Source organism: Pygocentrus nattereri, chromosome 5 (genome assembly GCF_015220715.1).
Source record: "Pygocentrus nattereri isolate fPygNat1 chromosome 5, fPygNat1.pri, whole genome shotgun sequence".
NCBI lineage: Eukaryota > Metazoa > Chordata > Actinopteri > Characiformes > Serrasalmidae > Pygocentrus > Pygocentrus nattereri.
Window position 1 is genome coordinate 24,647,638 of NC_051215.1, and position 24,033 is coordinate 24,671,670.

At 38.5% G+C, this 24,033-nt stretch overlaps 1 protein-coding gene across 1 annotated transcript; it reads left to right on the forward strand.

Annotated features, from left to right (window-relative positions):
* Positions 1-1,640: 1,640 nt before the first annotated feature.
* Positions 1,641-21,586, forward strand: plek (pleckstrin). The gene is made up of 9 exons (XM_017694107.2): positions 1,641-2,018; positions 5,378-5,533; positions 8,576-8,757; positions 13,142-13,233; positions 13,584-13,768; positions 16,140-16,244; positions 16,415-16,498; positions 17,632-17,704; positions 19,187-21,586. Exons 1-9 carry the CDS (start codon positions 1,977-1,979, stop codon positions 19,324-19,326), a joined length of 1,059 nt encoding a protein of 352 aa, XP_017549596.1. The 5' UTR covers positions 1,641-1,976; the 3' UTR covers positions 19,327-21,586.
* Positions 21,587-24,033: the final 2,447 nt, after the last annotated feature.

Genomic DNA, 24,033 nt, shown 5'->3' on the forward strand with positions numbered 1-24,033 from the left:
CTACTATAGAAACCTGATGGCCTGATGGTTGGAGTTGGATCCACTCCCCCTGTAGATACGAAGGGCTCATTCTAAGCTACTGAAAACACAATGATTTGTGATACAGGTGATTATACACTAATATAAACATGATTTTCTATTCTACTTCTGCTAATAGATCCCCCTAAATCTTACACACTGCGCCTTCAAATAGGAAAATTACAGCATTATAGGCTTAAGATTTACTTTCTGAGACAGAGACATGTATCCAGTTACATCTGTTTAAGTAATACTTCAATGGCATCAATACTTTTACTTAAATATGATCATATTTTTAATCAGTTACTTTTTAGTCATTCATATGAAGTTACTAAATGTAGCGTGTGGCCTACATTCTTTAAAAAGCCTCAAAACATCCGTGTGTTCCTTGGAGGGAAGCATGTTTTGGTGCTAGAACCCTCCTATGAAGGACTGTGTTTAGTTCCATTTCAGTGATTAGCGCTAAGCTCATAAAGCCAGTGTGTGTTCATTCCATGCTCTTGCGTTGGCTCAACACCTGCACTACTTCACTACTGTTCACACCTTTTATTTTCTAACTCTAATGTATTATTTTTAACCAAAACGATTAAAAAAACTGATAAACTGTAACTTAGAACCACTGGACTACTGAGAACTCATGAGGCTGCAAACACCACTGAGCAAAATGCGGAATCCTCTCCTTTCATCACTCAGCTGTCAATACTGAACTGTTTTCTTTATCTGTAAAGTGGGCTGTGACCTGTATTTATGTAGGACATCACAGTGACCAAAAGAGGGCACCCCGGAACCTACAAAGAGCTGTCTTTGAGAACGTGCGCATGAAGCGTCTGACAGATACTACAGTATCTCACAATAGTGAGTACACACAGCCATTAATGTCTAAATAGCTGCCAACACAAGAGAGTGATTTGCAGAAATGTGAGGGGTATATTCACTTTTGTGAGATACTGTACACTGATCAGTCATAACATTCTGACCACCTCCTTGTTTCTACACTCATTGTCCATTTTATCATCTCCACTTACTCTATAGGTGCACTTTGTAGTTCTACAGTTACAGACTGTAGTCCATCTGTTTCTCTGATACTTTGTTATCCCCATTTTACCCTGTTCTTCAGTGGTCAGGACCCCATGGACCCTCACAGAGCAGGTACTATTTGGGTGGTGGATCATTCTCATCACTGCAGTAACACTGACATGGTGGTGTCGTGTTATTGTGTGTTGTGCTGGTGTGCTGGTCTGAGTGGATCAGACACAGCAGTGCTGTGGGAGTTTTATATATATATATATATATATATATATATATATGCCCCACAATTGTAATTCACTTTTACATGAACATATATGTAAATGAGCTGTACTGATTGGCTGCCCTGTATTGCGCCTCATTTTTAAAAAACTCAGTGTTGAAACACTCCTTATAACTTCAACATAAATAGGCGGGGCTAAACTGCTGTAGGCAGATATATATGTAAATGTGTGTTTTCGTGACATTACAAAAACAATGGATTCAAAAGGGGCCATTTTTGCAGCTTATTTTCCATATCTGTTGGGTGTGAACCATTTTCCATGATGTGGGCTGCTCTCTTGAAGACTTTCCTGCTTCTGTTTCAGTGAAGATGTCTCACACTAGTTCAACACACGCCAAAATATGTCTCATCTAGGACAAACCTCTTTGACTCACCGGAATAAACTCGTATTAGTTCTTCATTCTTTAGCAATACTAGATGTGAAGACATGCAAGTATCTTTGCGACTCATTTAGAGTGTTGGCTGAAACTACACAGCAGCCAAGCTGACCATGAAAATGTGTGACTCATGTTCACACAACCACTTCCCTTTTGTCAAGAGAGGGTATACGGTTATTATGCAAGCAGACATAAAAACTACTGTTTGGAGCCTCAGTCCTCACACTTACCACACCTTGCAGCAGACACACAGTTGAGCACAGCTCACAGCCATGGAGCCCAGCACCATTCGAGAAGGATACCTGGTGAAAAAGGTAAGAGTCTGTAGATTATAACAGAAAACCAAAGTTCTGGTTTGTAGTGGATGCCTCTTCAGAATACAGAAGGCACCCATTTTATGTTAGCACCCATTTTGAACTGATGAGAGATATTCTTGACTTAAACAAAGATATATATATATATATATATATATATATATATATATATATATATGTCATTAACTTTTAAACTGCTGGTTTATTATTCAGCTATAAATCTTAAGACTTATTCAGTAACTACTATGAGTCAGTAACTATCATAACATAAACAATTCAAAACTGATTTAAATAATTCAGTGGCTACTATAAACAACTCAGCAACTAATAAATGATTCTGTAACTATTATATATGATTGAGTGACTATTGTAAATGATTCATTAATTAATCTAAATGATTAACTATTTTAAATTATTGAGTAACTAGTGTAAAGGATTCAGTAACTAATCTAAATGATTCAGTAACTAATATAAACGGTTCAGTAGCTGTTATAAAAGATTAAGTAATTAGTGTGAACAATTCAATAACTATTATGAATGATTCAGAATGATGAAGTTTTCAGGAACTACTGAAAATGGTTTAGTAACTACTATAAATTATTCATATCTACTATGAAACTAATACATGAATAATATAATAATGCAAAGAAATTGAAGTGCCTGGCCACAAAGATTCCCTTGCAGTTTGATCATTTTAGTAATAATTCGTTTTTCAGCATCATAAAGCAAAAAATGGAAATGCCTCAGCTGCTGAATATAATATGCACAGTATGTGGGTTATGAGTGATTGTTTGTTTGGAAAGTGAGGCTGTATGCACTTCTTGGCTGTCGTTTTCTATGCTTGGTTGTGTAGTAAGTCCAGTAAGATTTCAGCTTCTGGCTCTGAGAGATGAACAGTCCGACAGCAAGAGCGCTCAACTAGAATACTTTTTCCTTTTTTCTGCTCATATTTGGGGCGGAGAAGACAAAGTAGCAACTTCCCCTCAAACCACAGCTAAAAATACTTCTGCAACTGTCAGGTTTTGATGAGTAGAGTGTCAGATGGGCAACATTGCGCATTAAGGTCAGTCACAAGAGACTCAATTTGGGTGTGAGATAAAGATAGAACTCCCTCACATTTTGAAAAAAAAGTTGCTATATTTATTAGTTTATGTAATAAATGGTCAGGACCTGCCCTTGGGTAACTGAGCCAGTCGGCCTTGTAGTCAGTGTGGTTACTGAGTAATAAGATTTATTTAAAAGCAAGTAAAAAATGTTGCCTACTTGAAATGGGGCTCAAAACCTCTGATGAAATGACATAAAACTGAGATGTCTGTTCTACTTGTTGTATTTTTGGCTGTATAAAAAGCACAATGAAGGACAAGGTACGACTTTGTGGAAAATTGTTCTTTTAAGTTGTTCCAGCTGCTGCTTACAGTGTTCTGAGCCTCAGAAAGAACCTGCAGGGTTTATACAAGAACACATGTAGGACTAAGAATAGTCAAAAAGCAGAACTTTGCCTGAAATGAAAATGAAAGAAACTGTTCGCTACGTTTCAATATCTGCTTTCCGCTCTAGAACTGTGCTCTCCATTTACAGTATTTCATTTTCAGTACATCTGTCCTGTGATTGGGGGCGATGGTTTCATGCCACTTGTACAGAGTCAGAATTATTCACAGTAGTGGTCATACGAACCAGACGCCCACCTCTAAGGACTCCCTCACAGAAGGTTATCACATGAATTGGTTGCTGTCTTAGACGTTGTTTTAGGGCACATCTGCAATAAAGTTATTTTTATATGTTAAATATTTGGGGCAGTCATGGGCTGGATGTGACTGAGGTGCCCTTGAGCAAAACACCCAACCCCCAACTGCTCCCAGGGGCGCTGCGGATAGGGCTGCCCACCACTCAGGGCAAGTGTGCTCACTGCCCCCAAGTGTGTGTCTTCAGTAGTGTGTATGTGATGTTTCACTGCACGGATGGGTTAAATGTGGAGGTGTAGTTCCCCCCTTTGTGGGACTAATAAGAATCACTTAATCTAATCTAATTAAAACACATTCAGGAAGGTACATGGGTGTTGTAAGGCAAAATAGACACATTTAACTACTTTTGCCACCAACATTACACATGCTTTGGATAGTAAATAAACTGTCTATAATTGTATTGTAGTCCTTTTTTGAAACCCCTGGCTCCTATCACCACCACAGTAAAGAAATTTGAGTATGTTTCTCTACAGTGGATGATTTCACATTAAACCATGGGTTGTTACACAGACTCTGTTTCCTGTACTGTAAAATAAGCTCATGTGCACCCAGAGACATTATAAAGTAGGACACTTTGGCACAGCTGGGCTTTGAGGAGGGAAAAAATGCAGGATCTGACTAATGGGTGTATGTTTGCAGTCACAAAAACCTTATTACAAGCTAATAGACTGATCCAGTAATATTCAGCTAGGCTTAAAGTTTAGATATTTACTGAATGATTAACTTTAAAACGTAAAAAAAGTAAAAATATTACCTGGCATGTTGTCTCATTTTTACTATTTTAGTTTAAACCCACTAGATGGTAAAACAGCTTACAGGGTTATCAAGTGTGGTAACATTCAAATAAATGACAGCTCAAGTTAATGAGTGTCACGGTTGGCTCCTCCCACTACCCCATGTGCCCCTTTGTTTTGATCTTCCATGTGCGTTTGTTTTGGTTTTCCAGTCCTGCCCCCTTATTTCATGACTCCACCCGTGATTGTCTCCACCTGTGTTTGCACCTGTCACTCGTTACCCCTATATATTTAAGCCCCGCGTTTGCCCCTTGTGTTTACTGGTCTTTGCTTGAATCTCTGTCTGTGTTGTTTGGATGTTTATGCCTGTGTTCATTTTGTCATGTCTGTCTTTCCTGCTCTCCGTATTGGCTATCTGAACCTGGACCGTTTAGACTATGACCCTGGATTTGCCCATAATAAATCTCCCTTATCTCCACATATGCATCCGCCTCCTCGCTCCTATAGAAATAATAGGCTTATTTCTATAGGCTATAGAAATAAAGATCAAAATGCAAGAGTTGCATCTTGTTGCATTATAAACACATCTGGGCACCCAGAATCAAAATCGAATCAAATCATCAGGTTGCTAGAGATGTTGACCCCTAAAAACTACATTAAAGTTGTAGCCTCCTGATATTATTGATGGTCGGAATGGTGTTTTTCTGCTGTTGGTGTGATTATTTGGAGTCAGTGTGCACAAACCAGCAATGTCACCTGAGTATACAACACAACCAAATGATTTGGGCTTGTAGATGACAGGAAAATAAAAATGGCCATTATGAAGAAGCTAGAAGTTCATTTATTACACCACACTGTATTTTTCTTTTATGTCTTTCTGCAGGGTACTGTACTGAATTCATGGAAGGTGATGTGGGTGGTGTTAGCAGATGATGGAATAGAGTTTTATAAGAAGAAAACAGACAGCAATCCGAAGGGGATGATTCCATTAAACGGAGCCACACTGACCAGCCCCTGCCAGGACTTCAACAAGAGAACGGTGATACAAACTACACACATGACAATACTACTATGATCACTACCACTACTACTAAAAATAATGATAATAACAAGGGATGCACTGAACGTTAAGTCACCAAAAACTACTTTCCAAAAATAGTTCATAATGACACCTTCAGTTTTTGGCCAGAAGAGAAAGATGGCCAAGATGTTGACAGGAATAAATAAATAAATAAATAGGCTTACAACAAAGCATCAAAATCATTTGTTAATTAAAATGTGAAAGTGATTAAAAACACTGTTTCCTTCACCTTCCTATGCCAGTCAGCACAGATGTGTTCAAACAATTGAAGCGGCAGCAGATCAACATCGAGCGACCATGTATGATTATCACAGTTTTTTTGACATTAGATACAAAATCTTTAATTTCCATTCATGTTGAGTATTAATAGAGGATGTAAAACTCATAAGAACCTCTTGACTACCAGTTTGATTTGATGCCATCTGTAGACTCATCTTTTAAAAATAGCAAAAAGTTCATAAATAACAACCAACATGAAAAGTATAAAATAAAATTATGGTGGAAACATTCTATGTTGTTAAGGACATTGGACACTGCTACTACTAATAGTGCTACTACTGCTGCTGCTACTACTATGCTGCTACTGCTAGTGCTAATACTGCTGCTGCTGCTACTACTAGTGCTACTGCTAGTGCCATAGACTGCTGCTATTGCTACTACTACTACTGTTACTACTACTAAGAGTGCTACTGCTGCTGCTACTATGAATGCTAATGTTAGTGCTAATACTGTTGCTACTGCTATTACTGCTACTGGTGCTACTCCTAGTACTGCTACTACTGTTATTGGCAGTGGTGGATGAAGAACACAAATCATGCACTTGAGTTAAATTAGAGACACCCAAGGTAAATATTACTCCAGTAAAAGTAGAAGGTTCTCCCTTTAGACCTCCACTTGAGTAAAAGTACTAAAAAATTAATTAACTTAATGCAACTTAGTTACAAGTTTAAGTTTAATAAAAACTGGCTTTAAACTCAGGATCACAAATAAGCTCCTTTACTATATTGATCTGTAGGTCTCTGTTCATAAACATAAACCAGCCCAAACTAATTTACTATAAAATGAGTGTTTGTATAAATTCAGAAAAAAGCCGCGTCAGTCACGACTGCATATGTGGACATATTTCTATATTGTGCTCTATTTACACAAAGTTAGGTTAGTTCATTATTTATGTTGAATAGACTCTCCCAAAATATTACATGGCTGCGCTGACGTTGAACCGTGTGCTGCACTGGGTCGGTATGACCAACAGGTCAAAACAAGCTCAAAACAAAGTGACCGCTGTGCCCTGATTGGTGTTCTTGCTTTGCGCTTCTTTCATTTTGTTACGTTTTTATACACACAGAAAACAAAAGGAACGACAGATTTCTCAAAATGTAGTGGAGGAAAAAGTCAGATATTTGATGAGAATTGTAGTGGTTAAAAGTCGCCCAAAATGGAGAAACTTCAGTACAGATACACAAAAAAACTACTTAAGGACAGTAACAAATTACATTTACTGAGTTACTGTCCACCACTGGTTATTGCCACTACTGCTACAACTACTGCTTATTATAATAAATTCTATGTCAAGGCTCCTTTACATCAGCAGTATGATGCAATTAAAGCAAATTAGAGAAACAGTAAACTGATCAACACATGAAGATATTAGCAGAAAGAATAACAACAGAGCAAAAGTAAATGGCAAGAAGTTGCTAGATTGATAGATGGTTTGTGACAGGCCGTTTTCACAAGAAATGGAAGCGCGGAAACGCTGGGTAAAATAAGACCGGACAGTTATTAACCTCTGAAATACAGGTGTTCGTATCACTTCAGGCACCACAGAAAGGTTTAACTTTGTCATAGCTGCCAAGACTGGAATTCGAGGATGAGTCCAGAATTGTTGGAGAACCAAGCACACAACAATATGTGAGCCCAAACTAAATAAAGGATATAAATGCTTTGTGAAAAAATCCTTCACAGCTATCAGAGTTACATCAGCTGACATCTATAGAGAGATAAATCGATAAATAAGTGAAGAGAACTATAACCAAATGCCAGATTAGTCATGTTAGCTGGAAGTGATGAAACACCTCACTGACACTAAACTAGTTGGCAAAACGTTAAACACGCACACATACCAGCCAGGTTGTCATGGTCTGTAGTGCCATCGTAAACATTTTACACAAACCGTCAACCCCAGTGAACGAACATCCAGTCCCCGCTGAGCCTTCGCTCTCTCAGATACTGACTATTTTTAAGGGAGAAAATGAAAACTGTTTCTCTGCAGCAGCAACTTTAAAGCACAAACTGCATGTTAAGGTTAGTCAGCAGTGGTGAAACACTGTCACAGAGGTTCTTTTACTTTGTATGACAGTTTATTCCTTTGTTCACTGAACATTTTTTTCTCGGGTAACTGTCTGCTGACAAACCCCTGAAACTGAGATAAGGCTGTTTGTGCTTCAGACCTAAATACACACACACACACATTTATATATATATATGTGCGTGTGTGTGTGTGTGTGTGTGTGTGTGTGCGTGCGTGCGTGCGTGCGTGCGTGCGTGCGTGTGTGTGTGTTTTGTCGGATCAAAACAGGAGAAGGTAAAAAAGTAATTTTAGGTCATTTCTTTGGGTCTATTCATCAGGAATTTACACACAATATATAGGACTATGGGTATTTTCAAATTATGTCAAAAACTGAAAAATGACAAAAACGCAGATCCGACAGCAATGATATACAGTAAGATATACAGCTTGTATTGCAGTATAGACTTACTGTCTCCTGAAAAGAATTCAATACACAGCCATTAATGTCTAAATAGCTGGCAGTAAATCTGTACTGCTATACAAGCTGGGCACTGACCGCTTTAAGTTATATCCAAGTTTCATTTCTATAGTGTTGTCCCAGAAAAAGATATAATAAAATATTTGCAGAAATGTGGGGATGTACTCACTATTGTGAGATACTGTATATATGGTGAGAAGCTATTTGCCACAATTCTGTTCTTGCTCTCAAACAGTTTGTGTTTAAGCTGAGCACAACTAAGAAGCAGGACCATTTCTTTCAAGCAACTCACCTGGAGGAGAGGGAGCTCTGGGTCAAAGACATCAAGAGAGCCATCACATGTTTGCAGGGAGGCAAGAGGTTTGCCAGAAAGTCTACCAGGAAGTCCATTCGATTGCCTGAATCAGTTAATCTAAGGTATGATTTTGCTGAATACCAGGAAAAGAGAGTGTTCTTATACAGTGTCCTCCAAAAATGATTGAGTATAGTGGGAAAAGCATTTTTAACTGTCATTTAAAATTCTGAAAGATGAAAAAGAAGATAATACGAATGAGTTTTACTCTGAGTATCTTAAATAGAGTAACCTTTCTTGTTCCTTTGCTCCATTGCTGTTAGCTTTTGCAACACATGCTCTGGAAAAAAGAAACTGAATATCCAGTAACACATGCATTTCACTTCTTGAAATGCAGACTTAAATTGGACACCCCCTGAAACAAAGAAGAACAGAAAGTGGCTGAAGGATAGTGTGTGGGTGACTGGCTCTAAGTTGCAGTAAAAGCAATGCATATGAGACCGAATACCATGTTCATAGTAAAGTTATTATCTCAGAATTATGCTTGTGTTCAATCTATACTGGTGATACTGAACACATCACAGAAATATCCCTATATAAATGTCACATTCTGTAATTTTGCCTTAATTCAATTCCAATGATAAAGACAGCATTGCTGAGACAATCTGTAAAATGCTAATAAAAACAGAAAGCAGTGATTTGTAAACTCAACAGACCTGTATTTAAAGAAAAATGCTTCAAAGACAAAATGTTTAATGTTTTATCTTATCAACATTATTGCTTTTTGTAATTAAATGCCCATTCTGAAATGGATGTTTCAAAAAAGTTGTGACAGTGAAATTAAGGACTCAGTAATATCTGTCTGCAGAACCGCAGTTTCACTGTAGCAGGTTCAAGCCAGTGGTGTTCAGCCCATGTCCCGACACTTGTTTCGGTTTTAGGATTATGATTTAGTGACCTTTATTAGTCCTACAACAGGGAAATTTCACCTTTGCAGTGAAACACCACATACACACTAAGGAAGACACACACCTGAGGGCAGTGAGCACAATTGCCCCGAGAAGTGGGCAGCCCTATCCTCAGCGCCTGGGGAGCAGCTGGGGGATTAGGTGCCTTGTTCAAGGGCACCTCAGGCTCTGAGGATCGAACTGGCGAACTTCCAATCACAGGGCTGGTTCCCTAACCTCCAGCCCACGACTGCACTTTTCTTAGCGATTTTTAGGCTCATCAACATTTCAGTCATTTTATGTGGTTTTCTGATAGATTTGTGTTGGGCTAATGTTATATTTTAAGCTTTAGGCTAAAATAAACTTTGGTTTGGACGCATATAGAGACACTAAGGGTAAATATTACACAAACTATGGCTGATGTGGCCTGGGTAAATAATGGGTTATGTGCACATATAGCTCAGTTAACTTAAACTTGATACAGAGCTTTATGTGTACACTTACATTACATGTACAAGAATAAAATTTTACTTAAACTGACCATAATTTTAAGCTTAAACAAACTTTTTTTTGTTTATGATGGTTTTGTAATGTATTTTGGCTTATGGTTTAACTGATTACCAATGGTTGATTATTTTATTTTCACTTCCTGAATGGTAACATGCATACAATCTGCACAAACAGTCACTGTTTACATCAGAGATGTTATAAATGAGTGTTATAAATGTTAGAAATATAAATGGGATTCTTGTAACACTCAACTTTTCTATAAGGACTTTGTTTACTTGGCACAATCGCGCTGTTCAACTGTACATGCGTTCCACTGGCCTGAAACCACGGGAGTGAAACTGCGGGTGTAAATTTGCGGCTCTGCAGCTCTACAGTCAGACCCTTCTCTAGGGACTAGAGACACTGTGAAATGTTCAAACATCTTAGGGACTACAGACACTGTGAAATGTGAAAGATTAAGAACAACATTCCTGAACAAGCAGTTGCAATTTTGACGCATAAAGGTCAAGGTCAAAAACCAAAACTAAATGCCCATCAATCAGTTAGATGGCACTGCTTTAAAAAGCACCATGCTTCTGTGATGGATATCACCACATGGTCTCAGGAATATTTCAGCAAAGCATTGTCAATGAACACCATTCTTTGTTGCATCTACAAAGTAAAGACTGTACATTGTCATACAAAGCCTTTAAGCGATTGAACACGAGAGGGAGTGTGTTATCACAAAATAGCATCACGGCTGTGATTTGGTTGCAGGTCACTGTAGATCATCATAGCTGTGATGTTATAGTGATAACACACTCCTCGAGGATTCCATTGCTTTAATACAACAGTTAAATAAATAAAGTAAGAAATGAATAAACTGGGCCATGAAACGTGGCATTTAATATGTTTTAATGTTCAGTTCCTTCCTCCAAATTATACTTTAATATAATAACAAGAAACTTAACCTTAAGAAGAAGCTTTTTTGCTATGTCAGAGTAACGAGCTCCACTCTACTCCACTCGCTGGACAGCCGGCAGTTTGTTCTCCAGCTCCTCACATTAAATTCCCAAACCACTGGGCAACCACTGGGAAAACCATCACCACTGAGCAGCTTTTTTGTTTTTCAGTGTATCAGTTTTATGGCTCAGTCCGATTTGGTCAGACTCTGAAGATCAGATGACACGTTTGGCGAATGGTATTGGGTTAATTTCTGGCTGATTCAGATTTTTTAGCTGTTCTTCTGTCACAGCTGCCGACTGAAAAGCTGCTCAGTGGTGATGACAGTTTGGAAATTTAGCGTAGTCTCATCTTCTGACCAAATAGGCTGTTGGTCAAATGTGATCTTAAAAATGTCCATTTTCTGTTTGTGGCAAAGTAAGAATGAAAACGTTCAAACGGCTTGAGTGTCTCCTATAGCTGTCAACCCTGTTGCCTAACAACGCCGTCTTAGCGGAGTGATACAGTGTTTGTAAAAAATAAACTGATGTTATGGTGAAATAACAGCACGGCTAGAACACTTCACAACCAATCAGATTGCGTGGCCGGAACTAACTGTTGTATAAAAGTCAGCAACATCCATAAGCATCCAGAAACCTCTCTGGGCATGAACACATCTGAAATGGACTGATGCAAGGTGTATGCATGTATTGTGGTCTGATGAGTCGACCTTTCAGACTGTGTTCTCTGGGCCAAAGAAGAAAAGGACCATCCAGATTGTTACCAGTGTAAAGTTGAAAAGCCAGTATCACTCCTGATATGAGGGGGCATTAGTGGGTAACTTGCACATCTGTAAATGCACTATTAACACTGAACCCCTTTTAGGGCAATATGTGCTGTCTTCAGGAAGATGTTTTTATCAGTGACGTCCATGCTTATGTTGACATATCCCTACCAAGCCACATTCTGCATGTTTCAACAGCATGATTGTGTAATCAGAGAGTAGGGATGCTAGAGTGGCCTGTCTGCAGTCCAGACCTGTCTCCCATTGAAGACATGGTATCACTTTATTTAGAGTGGTCCTATTTAAATGAAATAAACACTCAACAGACTCTTAGTAACATCAACAACATATCCATGATGTAGCAGCAGTGAATACATTTGGTAGATTATCAACAGACATTTAACCAACTTTGTAAATAAAATTAGTTGAACATTAATTAAGTTTAATACAGACCATCAACATCCTCAACAAGCTGTTAGACACACTGACACCATCCTGTACCTGGAGCTTAACTGGATTAGATTTTATTTAAATTTAGGTTAAGATTAGGGCCAATGTGAGAGTTAGGATTATGTTTGTGGTTGAGGTTAAGATTAGGGTTAGGATTTGGTAAGGTGTTGGGTGAGGTTGTTAAGGTCAGGTTTTGTGTAATGGAAGTAACATATTAACAACACATCTACTGAATGTAAGTAATGTATCAACAGAACATCTACAAGATTTTATTTACGTTAGTATATTGAGATGCTTCACTACTGCTACCTCACTCAAACGCTGTTGAAGTGTTCCTGATAAGCTGGTAAGAGTTCATTAATAATCTACAAAGGACCATTCCAAATAATGTGTTCCAAAAATGGGTGGTGCATTATGAAGTGCAAAATATAATAATGAAGGCCCCAAATGGCTGCACAGCTGAAGACTTCTGTAACAGAAGAGTGGCAGAAAAATCTGCGTTTTTGTCTTCAGTCCCAAAAATGATTAATAAGTGCTGTTAAAAGATGAGGTGATGTTACACAGTGGTGAACATGCTCCTGTCCCAACTATTTTGGAACTTATGGTAGAAATCAAATTTGGTTTCTATACAAGTATATAAAATTCATGAGAAAAATATCAAATATTACACTGTTTTCAGCTGAATACAGGTCAAATAGAATTTGTTAATCTCTGCTTTCTGTTTTTGTTAGTGTTACACATACTCTCACAACTTTTTTGAAGTTTGTCATTTTATAAATTTGTACAAGAAGACATTGTAGATAGGACTTTGTGACTTTGTCACACCTGAGCAGTGACAGTTTTACTTTCTGTAAATGTGTGATGTTAAACAAAGGCTGCTGTGTGTTCTCTTTCAAGTGAGCTCTACATTTTGATGAAAGACCAAGACTCAGGCATTAAAGAGATGAAAGTGGAAAAGGACAAGAAGCTCTTCAGCCACTGCTTCACTGGTATGAAACATCAGACAGAATGATATATATATATATATATATATATATATATGTGTGTGTGTGTGTGTGTGTGTGTGTGTGTGTGTGTGTGTGTATATATATATATATATATATATATATATATATATATATATATAACTTATACATCGCTCATTTCAGAACAAAACCTTGTATCTCCAAAATTATATCTTTACAGGAGAAGGAAAAATATGTATGCGCGTATTGCATAGACTGATAGACTGATGCACGTCAGAATAATTGCTTCCTTTATGCCATAACAAGTCAATGAGTCATGCAGTGTCTGTCTATGTCTGTAAATAATATCTGCCCTGTACGTGATTTCCTGGCAGGTAACACAGTGATTGACTGGCTAATCTCTCAGGGGAAGGTCAGAAACAGGGCGGAAGGTGTGATGTTGGCCACAGGGCTGCTGAACGAGGGCTTCCTGCAGCCCGCTGGAGAGATTTCTAAAACTGCTGCTGAGGGTGGAGCAGAGTCAGTGCTGCTAGACCAGCATGATGCTCTTTACTACTTTGTAAGTGAACTTGACCAGAACATGGGACTCTGCACACACCAGTAGCCTCTACACAGAGCCTGTCTGAGCACTTTGAAAATACCATTTGGATTAAGAGCACACCAACAATCTCACCAATCTCTGCTCATTAACTTTGAAAGGACTAAAAGATCTACATATATATATATATATATATATATATATATATATATATATATATATATATATATATATATATATATATATATATATATATATATATAGCTCTACAATTATGTTATACATGTATGTGTATATTTATTTGTATATCCATATATTTATATGTATATATGACTGTGTCTGTGTGTGTGTGTATACATATAAGTGCATTGGGTTTCATGACCACAAAAAATGAACATGTAGTATAGTATAGTCTACATTACAGACTGTAGTCCATCTGTTTCTCTAAATACTCTGTTTTCCCACTTTTACCCTGTTCTTCAGTGGTCAGGACCCCCACAGGACCACTACAAAGCATGTGAGTGGTGGTTCATTCTCAGCACTGCAGTAACACTGGTGTGTTAGTGTGTGTTGTGCTGGTGCAAGTGGATCAGACACAGCAGTGCTGCTGGAGTTTTTTGTCCACTCAGTGTTCACTCTACTAGAAACTTCTACCATGTCAGTCCACCTTCTAGATGTAAGGTCAGCGACGATAGATTATCTGCTGCTGCACTGTTTGCGTTGGTCATCCTCTAGTTCGTCATCAGTGGTCACAGTCCGCTGCCCACAGGACGCCGTTGGCTGAATATTTTTGGTTGGTGGACGATTCTCAGTCCAGCAGTGACGCTGAGGTCTGATCCACTCAGACCAGCACAACACACACTATCACACCACCACCACGTCAGTGTTACTGCAGTACTAAGAATGATCCACCACCCAAACAGTACCTGCTCTCTGAGGGTCCTGACCACTATACATACATACATGTTGAACATTGAATGATTCAACTTGAAGACACAACTTCTTAGTTGAGTGAAAAGTATTTTTTTAAAATTCTGCATCTTATTTAGGTAAATCTTTTTTTTTTTTTAACATTCCCCACTAGACAGGGCTCTTTCTGTCACACAATCTTACTAGACATTTTTCTTCTTGGATATGAAGTTATGGATGGCTGTGGTATCACTGGGGCTCAAACTCACAAACTCCTGTTGTAGTGACCGCTTAGCCCACTGCACCACTCAGGAATACATGAAGTAGGTCAGATTTTGTTTCTACCAATGTTTAATACACGGTACAACATGTGGTACAAATGTCGAATAATCTAAGCTCTACATCAGGAGGTTGTGAGTTTAAATCCCAGCAACACCAAAGCTGTCCACATCCAGAAGCCCAAGAGAAAAATATGCCAGACAGAATTGTGTGATAGAAGGAGCACCAGTTAGTGGAAAGAAGAAAGCAGAATCAGATTGTTTATTTAACAGACCTAGAAACAGTAGCTGGGAGAGTTTTTGACTCAACTAAGAAGTTTGAGTTGTGTGAATTCTGGTGTCCTCAAGTTGAATCAACTTGAAACTCTGTATCATGAAACTTCGATACAGAGTAAACAGTAGCTGACGTAAATACCACAGAGGTTGGTATACAATGTCTGGTAACACTTTATTTGGATACACTTTAGATGCTTTGTAGATACATAATTTACTTTTAAGCTACATTGAACAAAATAGCTACTTAATAAAAAAAAAATTCTCTAACTGTAAACCTGCTTTAATCCTAACCATAACCTTAAACTCAACCCAAAACCTAAACCCAACCCTCACCCTGCTCCTAGCCCTAATCCTGGTCCAAATCCAATCTTAAACCCACCACTGTTTAGAATCAACTGAGTTTCAACAGACAGTTTGTTAACAATTTAAATATCTATCCATCAAAATATATCTATTTCGTGGACTATCCAAATAAAGTTGGTTGGTTAGTGTAGTGGTTAACACCTCTGCCTTCTACGCTGTAGACTGGGGTTCAATCCTCCACCAGGGCAAGCACACTATACCAATAAGAGTCCTTGGGCAAGACTCCTAACACCACCTTGGCCTACCTGTGCAAAATGATCAAATTGTAAGTCGCTCTGGATAAGAGCATCAGCCAAATGCTGTAAATGTAAAGTGAGACCCAATGTTTTGTTTTGACAAAACCTAAACTGCAATAGGCTATATGTCAGTCTTAAAGGCAGAGCAACAAAATCAGCATGTTTAATTCTAAGGGGTAAAGAGAGGTTGGAAAATGCTCATGTAAAATGAATTATAACTGTTTTAAGGTATATAAACCCATGCAGGCATTAGAAATGGAGATCAGGAAAACAAATACAAGAAAACTGTAGAATATGGGAATAATAGGAAGTGAATCTGCTTCTGTGCAGGCTGACAGCGGCTTCTACTGCGAAGGCTACTCGAGTGACGAGGACGTGATTGTGAAGGAGGAGTTCAGAGGAGCCATAGTCAAACAAGGCTGTCTGCTCAAACAGGTATTGAGGCTTACAGTATGACTCTCACTCATCATGCAAACAAGAAAAGAGGAAGGATAAGAGAAGTTGTGGTTATTGACAGCTATTCTCCTGTTCTACATCATCCTCTGGCCACTGGAGGTTTACGCTCAAAGAGGAAGCCTGAACTTCTTCCTTTTTGTGTTCAAAAGGGTCACAGAAGAAAAAACTGGAAGGTGAGAAAGTTTATCCTGAGAGACGATCCTGCGTACATCCACTACTACGACCCTGCTAAGGTAAGGACAGTTCTGTTATCCAGAGGAGGCCTGGACTTAGTCTCTTAAAGGGACCATAGCCTTTTTCTCTTTCAGTTTTAAATCAAAGAGTTTAAGTTAGTCTGTAACTGTTGACATTTTAAAGGGAACCATTCACTACCGCTCCATACAGTCCATATATGGAAACTAAACTTTCTGGTATTAGCTCATTTTTTTGTGAAGTCACAAAAACCAGTGCCTGTAAATGTTAATGTTAATCAGTCTACAGCAGTTTAGCCCCACCCATTCACACCAAAGTGATAAGGAGTGTTTCAGCCTAGACTCACAGTAAACCAGATCTGCATTGTGAATTAAGTACAGTACAGGGGAGCCAATCACAAGAGAGCTCATTTACATATATCATATATATCTCTCCCTCTCTCTGTCTCTGTCTCTCTCTCTCTCTTTCTCTCTCTCACTCTCTCTTTTTCTCCACTCCTCTCTTACCCTTCATCTGTTTGTCTCTTTATCTCCCTCCCTCTCTCTGTCTCTCTCTCTCTCCACTCATTCTCTTTCACTCTTTTTTGGCACCCCTCTCTCTCCACTCTTCTCTTACCCTCCATCTGCCTGTCTCTTCATCTCCCCTCCCTCTCTCTGTCTCTCTCTCTCCACTCATTCCCCCTTTCTCTCTCTTTTTCTCTACACATCTCTCTCTACTCCTCTCTTACCTTCCATCTCTCTCCTCCCTTTCTCTGTTTGTCTCTCTCCGCACTCATACTCTCTCTCACTCTTTTTCTCCACCCCTCTCTCCACTCCTCTGTCTATCTCACTCTGTCTCTGTGCCTTGTTTCTTTCTCTCTCCCCTCTCATTCTCTCTTTCTTTTTCTCCACCCTTCTATCGCCACTCTTCTCTCTATCTCTGTCTCCATCCCTTCTTCTCCCTTTCTCTCTCTCCTCTCTCTTTCTCTGTTTGTCTCTCTCCCCACTCGTTCTGTCACTCTCTCTTTTTCTCCACACCTTTCTCTCCCCACTCCTCTCTGTCCTTCCATCCCTCTCCCTCTGTCGCTCTCCCTCCTTCTGACTTTCTCTCTGTCTCTCTCTTTTTCTCTCTCTCTTTCCTTCTCTCTGGCCCCTCCCTCTCCTCTCTTCCCCCCTCTCTCTCTCTCTGTCTTAAGGGTGAAGATGATCCTCTTGGTTCAATTCCCTTGCGTGGGTGTGTCGTAACTGCAGTGGATTACGTGCCAGATGGTAAGAGAACAATGATTATAGTTATTCACTGATCATTCATCACTCAGAACAATAAGACTCAAAGATATGGTCTAAATACACTGAAGCATGTCATATTAAAGTAAATACGCCAGTGTTTTCCAGCCTAATCTCAATCTGCTTCATCTGTAGTGGATGGTCGGTGTCCTGTACTTAGAAAAGAACATAAAGACTCATTGTCTTAAAGGACACTTACAATAGAAGCTGATTGGTAGATGCATTTTTTAATAAGTACAACATTACTGTCTGTGGTAATCAGCTGGAGAAGGCCGATCAGTATTGATGCTCCTCGATCAGACATTGTTTACAAATTACAGTTGTGCACAAAAACCCCACAGGAACACATTCACTTTGGATGTATCCTTTAGCATCTTAGAAACCTGGAAAACATTACTGAGTGATATTCTCTTTGGTGTAACTATTTACTGGCTATCTTCTTAATTCTGTTACAGGTGTGTTTTAGTGAAGTGCTTCAGTTTAAATGGCTCATTTTGAATATCATTTTTAATTTTTTTTTTCAAAATGTTCGACTGCCCAACTGAAAAAACTGCACAGACCAGAATGGATAACATAGTGCTGGTCTGGTGCTGGTTTACCAGCTTCCAAAACACAACATATCACTGCTGTCAAAACAAAATGTCGTATCTCCATTTTTGCCGTTTTAATTTTTTTTTACATACATTGAAAATGCTTGTTTCTATTTATACTGTGTGTTAATTTCATGATGAATAGATCAACAAAAATGGCTCAAAATTACTTGGAAAAATGTCTGGTTCCATTGACTTACATTAAAAGTAAAGTAGGTTTTTCCTATGGTAAAGTTACCATTTTGGAGATACAGCAGCGATATGCTGGTTTTGCTGGTGATCAGCATAATAATAACATTGCTACTGACCAGCATACCACCCAAAACACATCATCTCTGTCAGAACAAAACCTTGTATCTCCATTTTTGTATTTTTATTTTTTTTTACGTGTAAAACATGCTATGATATAAACATGCCAGTTGCCCTTTAAGCTGTGTGGTAATTTCATAATAAATGGAAAAATAGAAAAGGCCCAAAATTACTGGGAAAAACTGGTTTCACTGACATACAATAAAAGAAAAAAGGATGTTTTTGCCTTCTCTTTCAAAGTTAACATTTTGGAGATACGAAGTTTCGTTCTGGCAGTGATGATATGCTGTTTTCGCTGGCGATCAGTAATGCTGGACTACGCTGTTTTTTTTCTAGCAGGGCAGTCAATATCGACCAACATTCAAGCTTTCATTATCATTATCTGAAGAGAATAAGTGGCAGATGGAGATTAGACTGGAAACCTCTAGAATAATTAATTCAGTGCCTTAAATATGACCCTGTGTAATACTAACAACCTTCCACTGATGTACCAGAGCGTCTCTGCAAATCTAGATCTTTCCAAGAATTACAGAACATTCCTTTTAATGTTGTGCTAACTCTGCTGCAGCTAAAAGGCATGATGTGGAGGGAAATCTGTTTGAGATCATCACTTCAGACGAGGTACACTACTACCTGCAGGCAGCGACTTCCGAAGAGCGCAACGAGTGGATCAAAGTCGTTCAAGTGGTGGCAAAGTCTGGAAAATAACTGCAAAAGACCCGAGAGCAATCCAGACAATGAAAATCTACATTATTTTGAAGAATTCTGTCATTCCTTTCAAATGTGCAGGAAAAAATTTGATACAAATTGACTGAAAAAGACTGGAAAACTCCCATATGCAGCCGTATGCCAACATCTCTGGTCAAATGATGGTTTGTTGATATTCTAAGCAAAAATAGGTTAACCAATCCTCCACGGGGAACTTAAATATAACATTTTTTGCAAATATTATGCCAAAATTTCTATTTATTTCTAAAAAATATAAAACATAAAACATATAATGTGCCATAACTTTTGCAAAAGCCACAATTTACATACTATTTCTTTCCAAACATGTAATAGTCATCGAATAAACAGGTGATTGTGCATTAAAATGTACAGGAGTGTGTTCTCTGAGAGGATGTGTTCACTTATTTTTACTTAGAAAATCAACAAAACATGTCATTTGACCAGGGTGCTCAAGCTTTTACACACAGCTGTATTGCTATTTTAATGTGAAGCATCAGTCTCTCACTTAAGTGCATAAAATTCCCCTCTACAAGCCTTTAATGGAGCAAGAGATGGACACAACACAGGATATGGGTTTATTTATCAGTGATTCTATTTATATGAGACAGAAGAGTGGAAACTGCTTGAAGCATCTACACCGTCCAGCAACTTCCTGTTTCTATTTCCACATGCATCACTTCCTGTCTGTGAATATGCCACTGTGTGGTTAGCCTCGTTGACATGAACTGCTCACTGTGTCTATCTACTGAGGATTGGACATGACCATCACTGTTTGCCTCGTCAAATCAAACACATGCAGTCTTATGGTAACTACATGTGTTGTTGATTTTCTAAGTAAAAATACGTGAACACGTCCTCTACAGAGAACACACTTCCCCATGTTTTAATGCACAATTAATGTTTATTTTGCTGAATTTAACATATTGGGAAAGAAATAAAATGTTACACCTACAAAAAGTTAGACCTAGAAGTCTTTGGGATTTGGAGACCTCTCTGGTGGAAATGTGTAATTACACCTAGGGATGGGTCGATACTGATACTGGCATCGGGTATCTTCCCGATACTCATCCTCATAAACATGACCAATACTAATATCTGATACCACCTGATGCCATATAACATTACCTGAACGAGGGTCTGCTCACACAGAGAAATGCTGCTGGTGGTTGGACACAAAGCTACCAGTCACTTTAAACATTCCGACTGGTTTATTCTTGCCAAGAGTTCACGGTGCAATTTCAGCCCATTTTAAAACACACACAATCACAACCGCTTCACTAATACAATTCCCTAATGGAAACTTTATTGATAATTTTCCCTAGACAGAGCTGTCTGTAGAGGTTATGTCTCATTTAGCAGGTCAGTATGAGCATTTTTCATGCAATGTGATTATGTAACTGCAGGCTTTGTCTGCGCACAATTTATTTGAACTCTTCAAATAAAGCGTGAGGCACCAAAGAACAAGACATGTAAAATCATACAGTATATGTCTGGCTTTAGTGGACATACAACTACAGCTCAACCAGCCAAACAAAAGTCTCTGACATGACATAAAACTGAAACTGAGGTGAGCTCTTCAGATGTGATTCCTGCTGTCGCTGTGCTACAGAGACAGATACTGAAAGAGAAAGATGAGGATCAAAACTATGAAACATACATTACTTACAGCTGTACAGATACACTTTTCTGATAAAACCTGTTAAAGTGCATTGCACTCATTTACACTAACAACTGCTTAAAAAGTAATTACTCATGGTATCAGTGAATACTTCAAAAAGATATGTACTCGCACTCTGTCTGAAAAAGAGTATCAATGCATCATTAATTACATGCAATGTGCAGAAGATCTTGAATCTTGGGCTGTGATTTGGAGCACTTTGAAAGAGAATTTAAGAAGAACTCAATCAATCAAGTTCTTGGTGAAGTATGCATATAGTAAGGATGTGAGTGAATATGTTATTGTTATCACATCTTCCTCAGCGTAACACTGATGTTGAGATCATTTGAGACCTAAAAATCGAGCGGGACCTTCTTTTGGGTCTTTTGAGTTGTCTGAAAAACACCTCTGTTTTTAAAATGATTATTTCAGGTTTTACGGGGCCACTCGCAGCAGCGCACACTCACCATATTTTACCCTGTTTTTATTCTCCTCACTCAATAATGCTACTTTAAATTTTAACAAAAAAAAAAAAAAAGTACAGCGGTCATTTACATATTCATATTGAGTCTTAAAGGCTTACTAACAAAAACAGTCTGTTTACATTTTAAGGGCTAAAGAGAATTTGGAAAATGTTCTGTAAGAAATGAATTATGACTTATGAATTATTATATTATTATGTTTTTGGTACATAAACCTAAAAATACTGTAAAAATAAAAAATCCTGTAAAAAAACAGACTTTGTTGTTTCTTTCATATTGACAACACTACATACTAGTGAATGAACATAGGTTTGTTTACATTGTGAACCAGGTACAGTTGTAAAATAGTTGTGTTACACAGCAATGTTTAATGCAGAGACTTTGTAATTAATTTTATAAGCAGCCCTCTGATGTACAATTAGCTGCTAGCATAATGCTATTTTCGGTTAGCATCCCTGTTTGAGGATTCTATGCCAATTCTAGCTTCAACACTGGCAATCGAACTTTTTAACAGGCATACAGTTAATGTGTTCTTTATTCTTTGCACAGTATTACCATAACTGCTCTTGATAGGCCAGGTGTTTTTAGCCTGTTAGCCTGTTAATCTGCTGGCCTTATCTAGTGGGGCAGAATGTAGACCAATTGAATACAGCTTGAAAAAGCGACCAACGATACTCAAATGGCAGCTGTTCAGACATGAATATGTACTATAACAGCCTTTTTTATGCAGTGCATAAGCGTGGCACTGAATATTTTGGGCAGCATCCACTAAACTTTAGGCAGAACAAAAAGGCGAAAAAGATGTAAGGCAGTTTTTTTTAAATCAATAGTTCATCAAACAAAATGTCATTACATCTTGATGATATTGAAAGTTGATGCTGCAGTTCATCTTTAATGTCAATCTGAAATCAAAACTGGCCTACACACTAGTGAATGAACATAGTTTTGCTTATGCTGTGAACCAGGTACAGTTGCAGAATCAGGAAGATGCAGAAACCTTGTAATTCAATTTATAAGCAGCCTTCTGTTGTCCAATTTTAACATAAACACAGTCATGCAGATAATGTGTTCTTTATTCTATATGCAGTTTTACAGTAACTCTTCTGGACAGAGCCAGACTTTTAGCCTGTTTCTCAATATTGTTGAAGCAGCCTGTTACCCTATTAGCAACTTGCTTGCCTGATCTAGTGAGGCAAAATGTAGCCCAGCTATGGTGAATATAAAGTGTAAACACAGCCTTAAACAGCAACCAATGATACTCAAATGGCAGTTCTTCACTTGGTTGCATTTTATAGACATGAATTTGAGCTACAACAGCCTTTTACATGTGAAGAATTAGTGCCGCACTGAAGGAATATTTTGGGCAGCATCCATTAAACTCTGAGCAGAACAAATTGTAGTTATGTTATAACTGAAGCTTGGGAGGAGGAACATGCCTGAAGCCCCTCCTTCTTCCAACCTAACGCCCTATAAATTCACATCCTCACCTTCTGTTCTCATGATGAAAGGTTTGCAATCCCCACTGCCACCTCATCTCCTTCCTGTTCCTCAATACTACAGCAGTCTTACTACAGCTATGAGGGGGTCTGGCCTTCTAGCTTCAGGCAGAAGCTGCAGCTGGTCTAAGTTGGTTTGCACTGGTCGAGTGTTGGTCTCTTGCTATTTAAGCTGGTTTACACTGTTCTTGTGCTGGTCTGGTGCTATTTTAACTGGTTTACACAGGTCTAGTGCTGGTCTGGAGGCTGACACACATACTTGCAACCATAATGCAACATATGCTGGTTTTGCTGGTGACCAGCTATACTGTTCTGTGCTGTTTTTTTCCAGCAGGGCGATAACATGATTCACACACAAGTATATCATGATAGGGAAGAGAATGGAGTCATACCTTTCCATTCAGATTATCTTTAAACATGTCTGCTGTTCACTGTAGGCTTCCATTTAAGGTTTATGAAGAACTTCACAGTAACATTTATTAATAATTAACATTATTCAGTCACAAAAGATGGTGTAGCAAAGGAAACATCACATGACAATACGGCATCAAAATATACATATTAAAGCATTTTATTCCATATTTCTTCTCTCATGCATTGCTGAGTTTGGAGGATAGTTATGTAGGATTCAAGGCCTGTTTTCAGATGTTTTGTTATCAATCTAAAGGCCATGTGATCCTCAGAAACTCATCTTGGGTTGAGCCATTTTCTCACAGTTCCCTTTTGCCCTGTTATCAGTTTGCACTCATCTTTTCTTGTGAGAAACAGGAAACTGTCCCAGCACAGGAAGGTTAAAGGGGGTACTGAAGAGGCACTGGTGGACTACTAACAAATAGTCCATATTTCTTCATGACTGGGATTGACCCTGGTCAATGAGAAGTCATCGTGTACACATACTGTCAGTTACTCAGTGCCTTCCCTGAAGCTCCTTTAATTTGAGCTGTGTCATACCACTGTTAGAGGGAAATGACACATATGCTTCACTACTTAGGTGGTGTCGGTATATCACAAGACTCCTACTCAGTCTTTACTGTGGATGGTAGTTGAATTC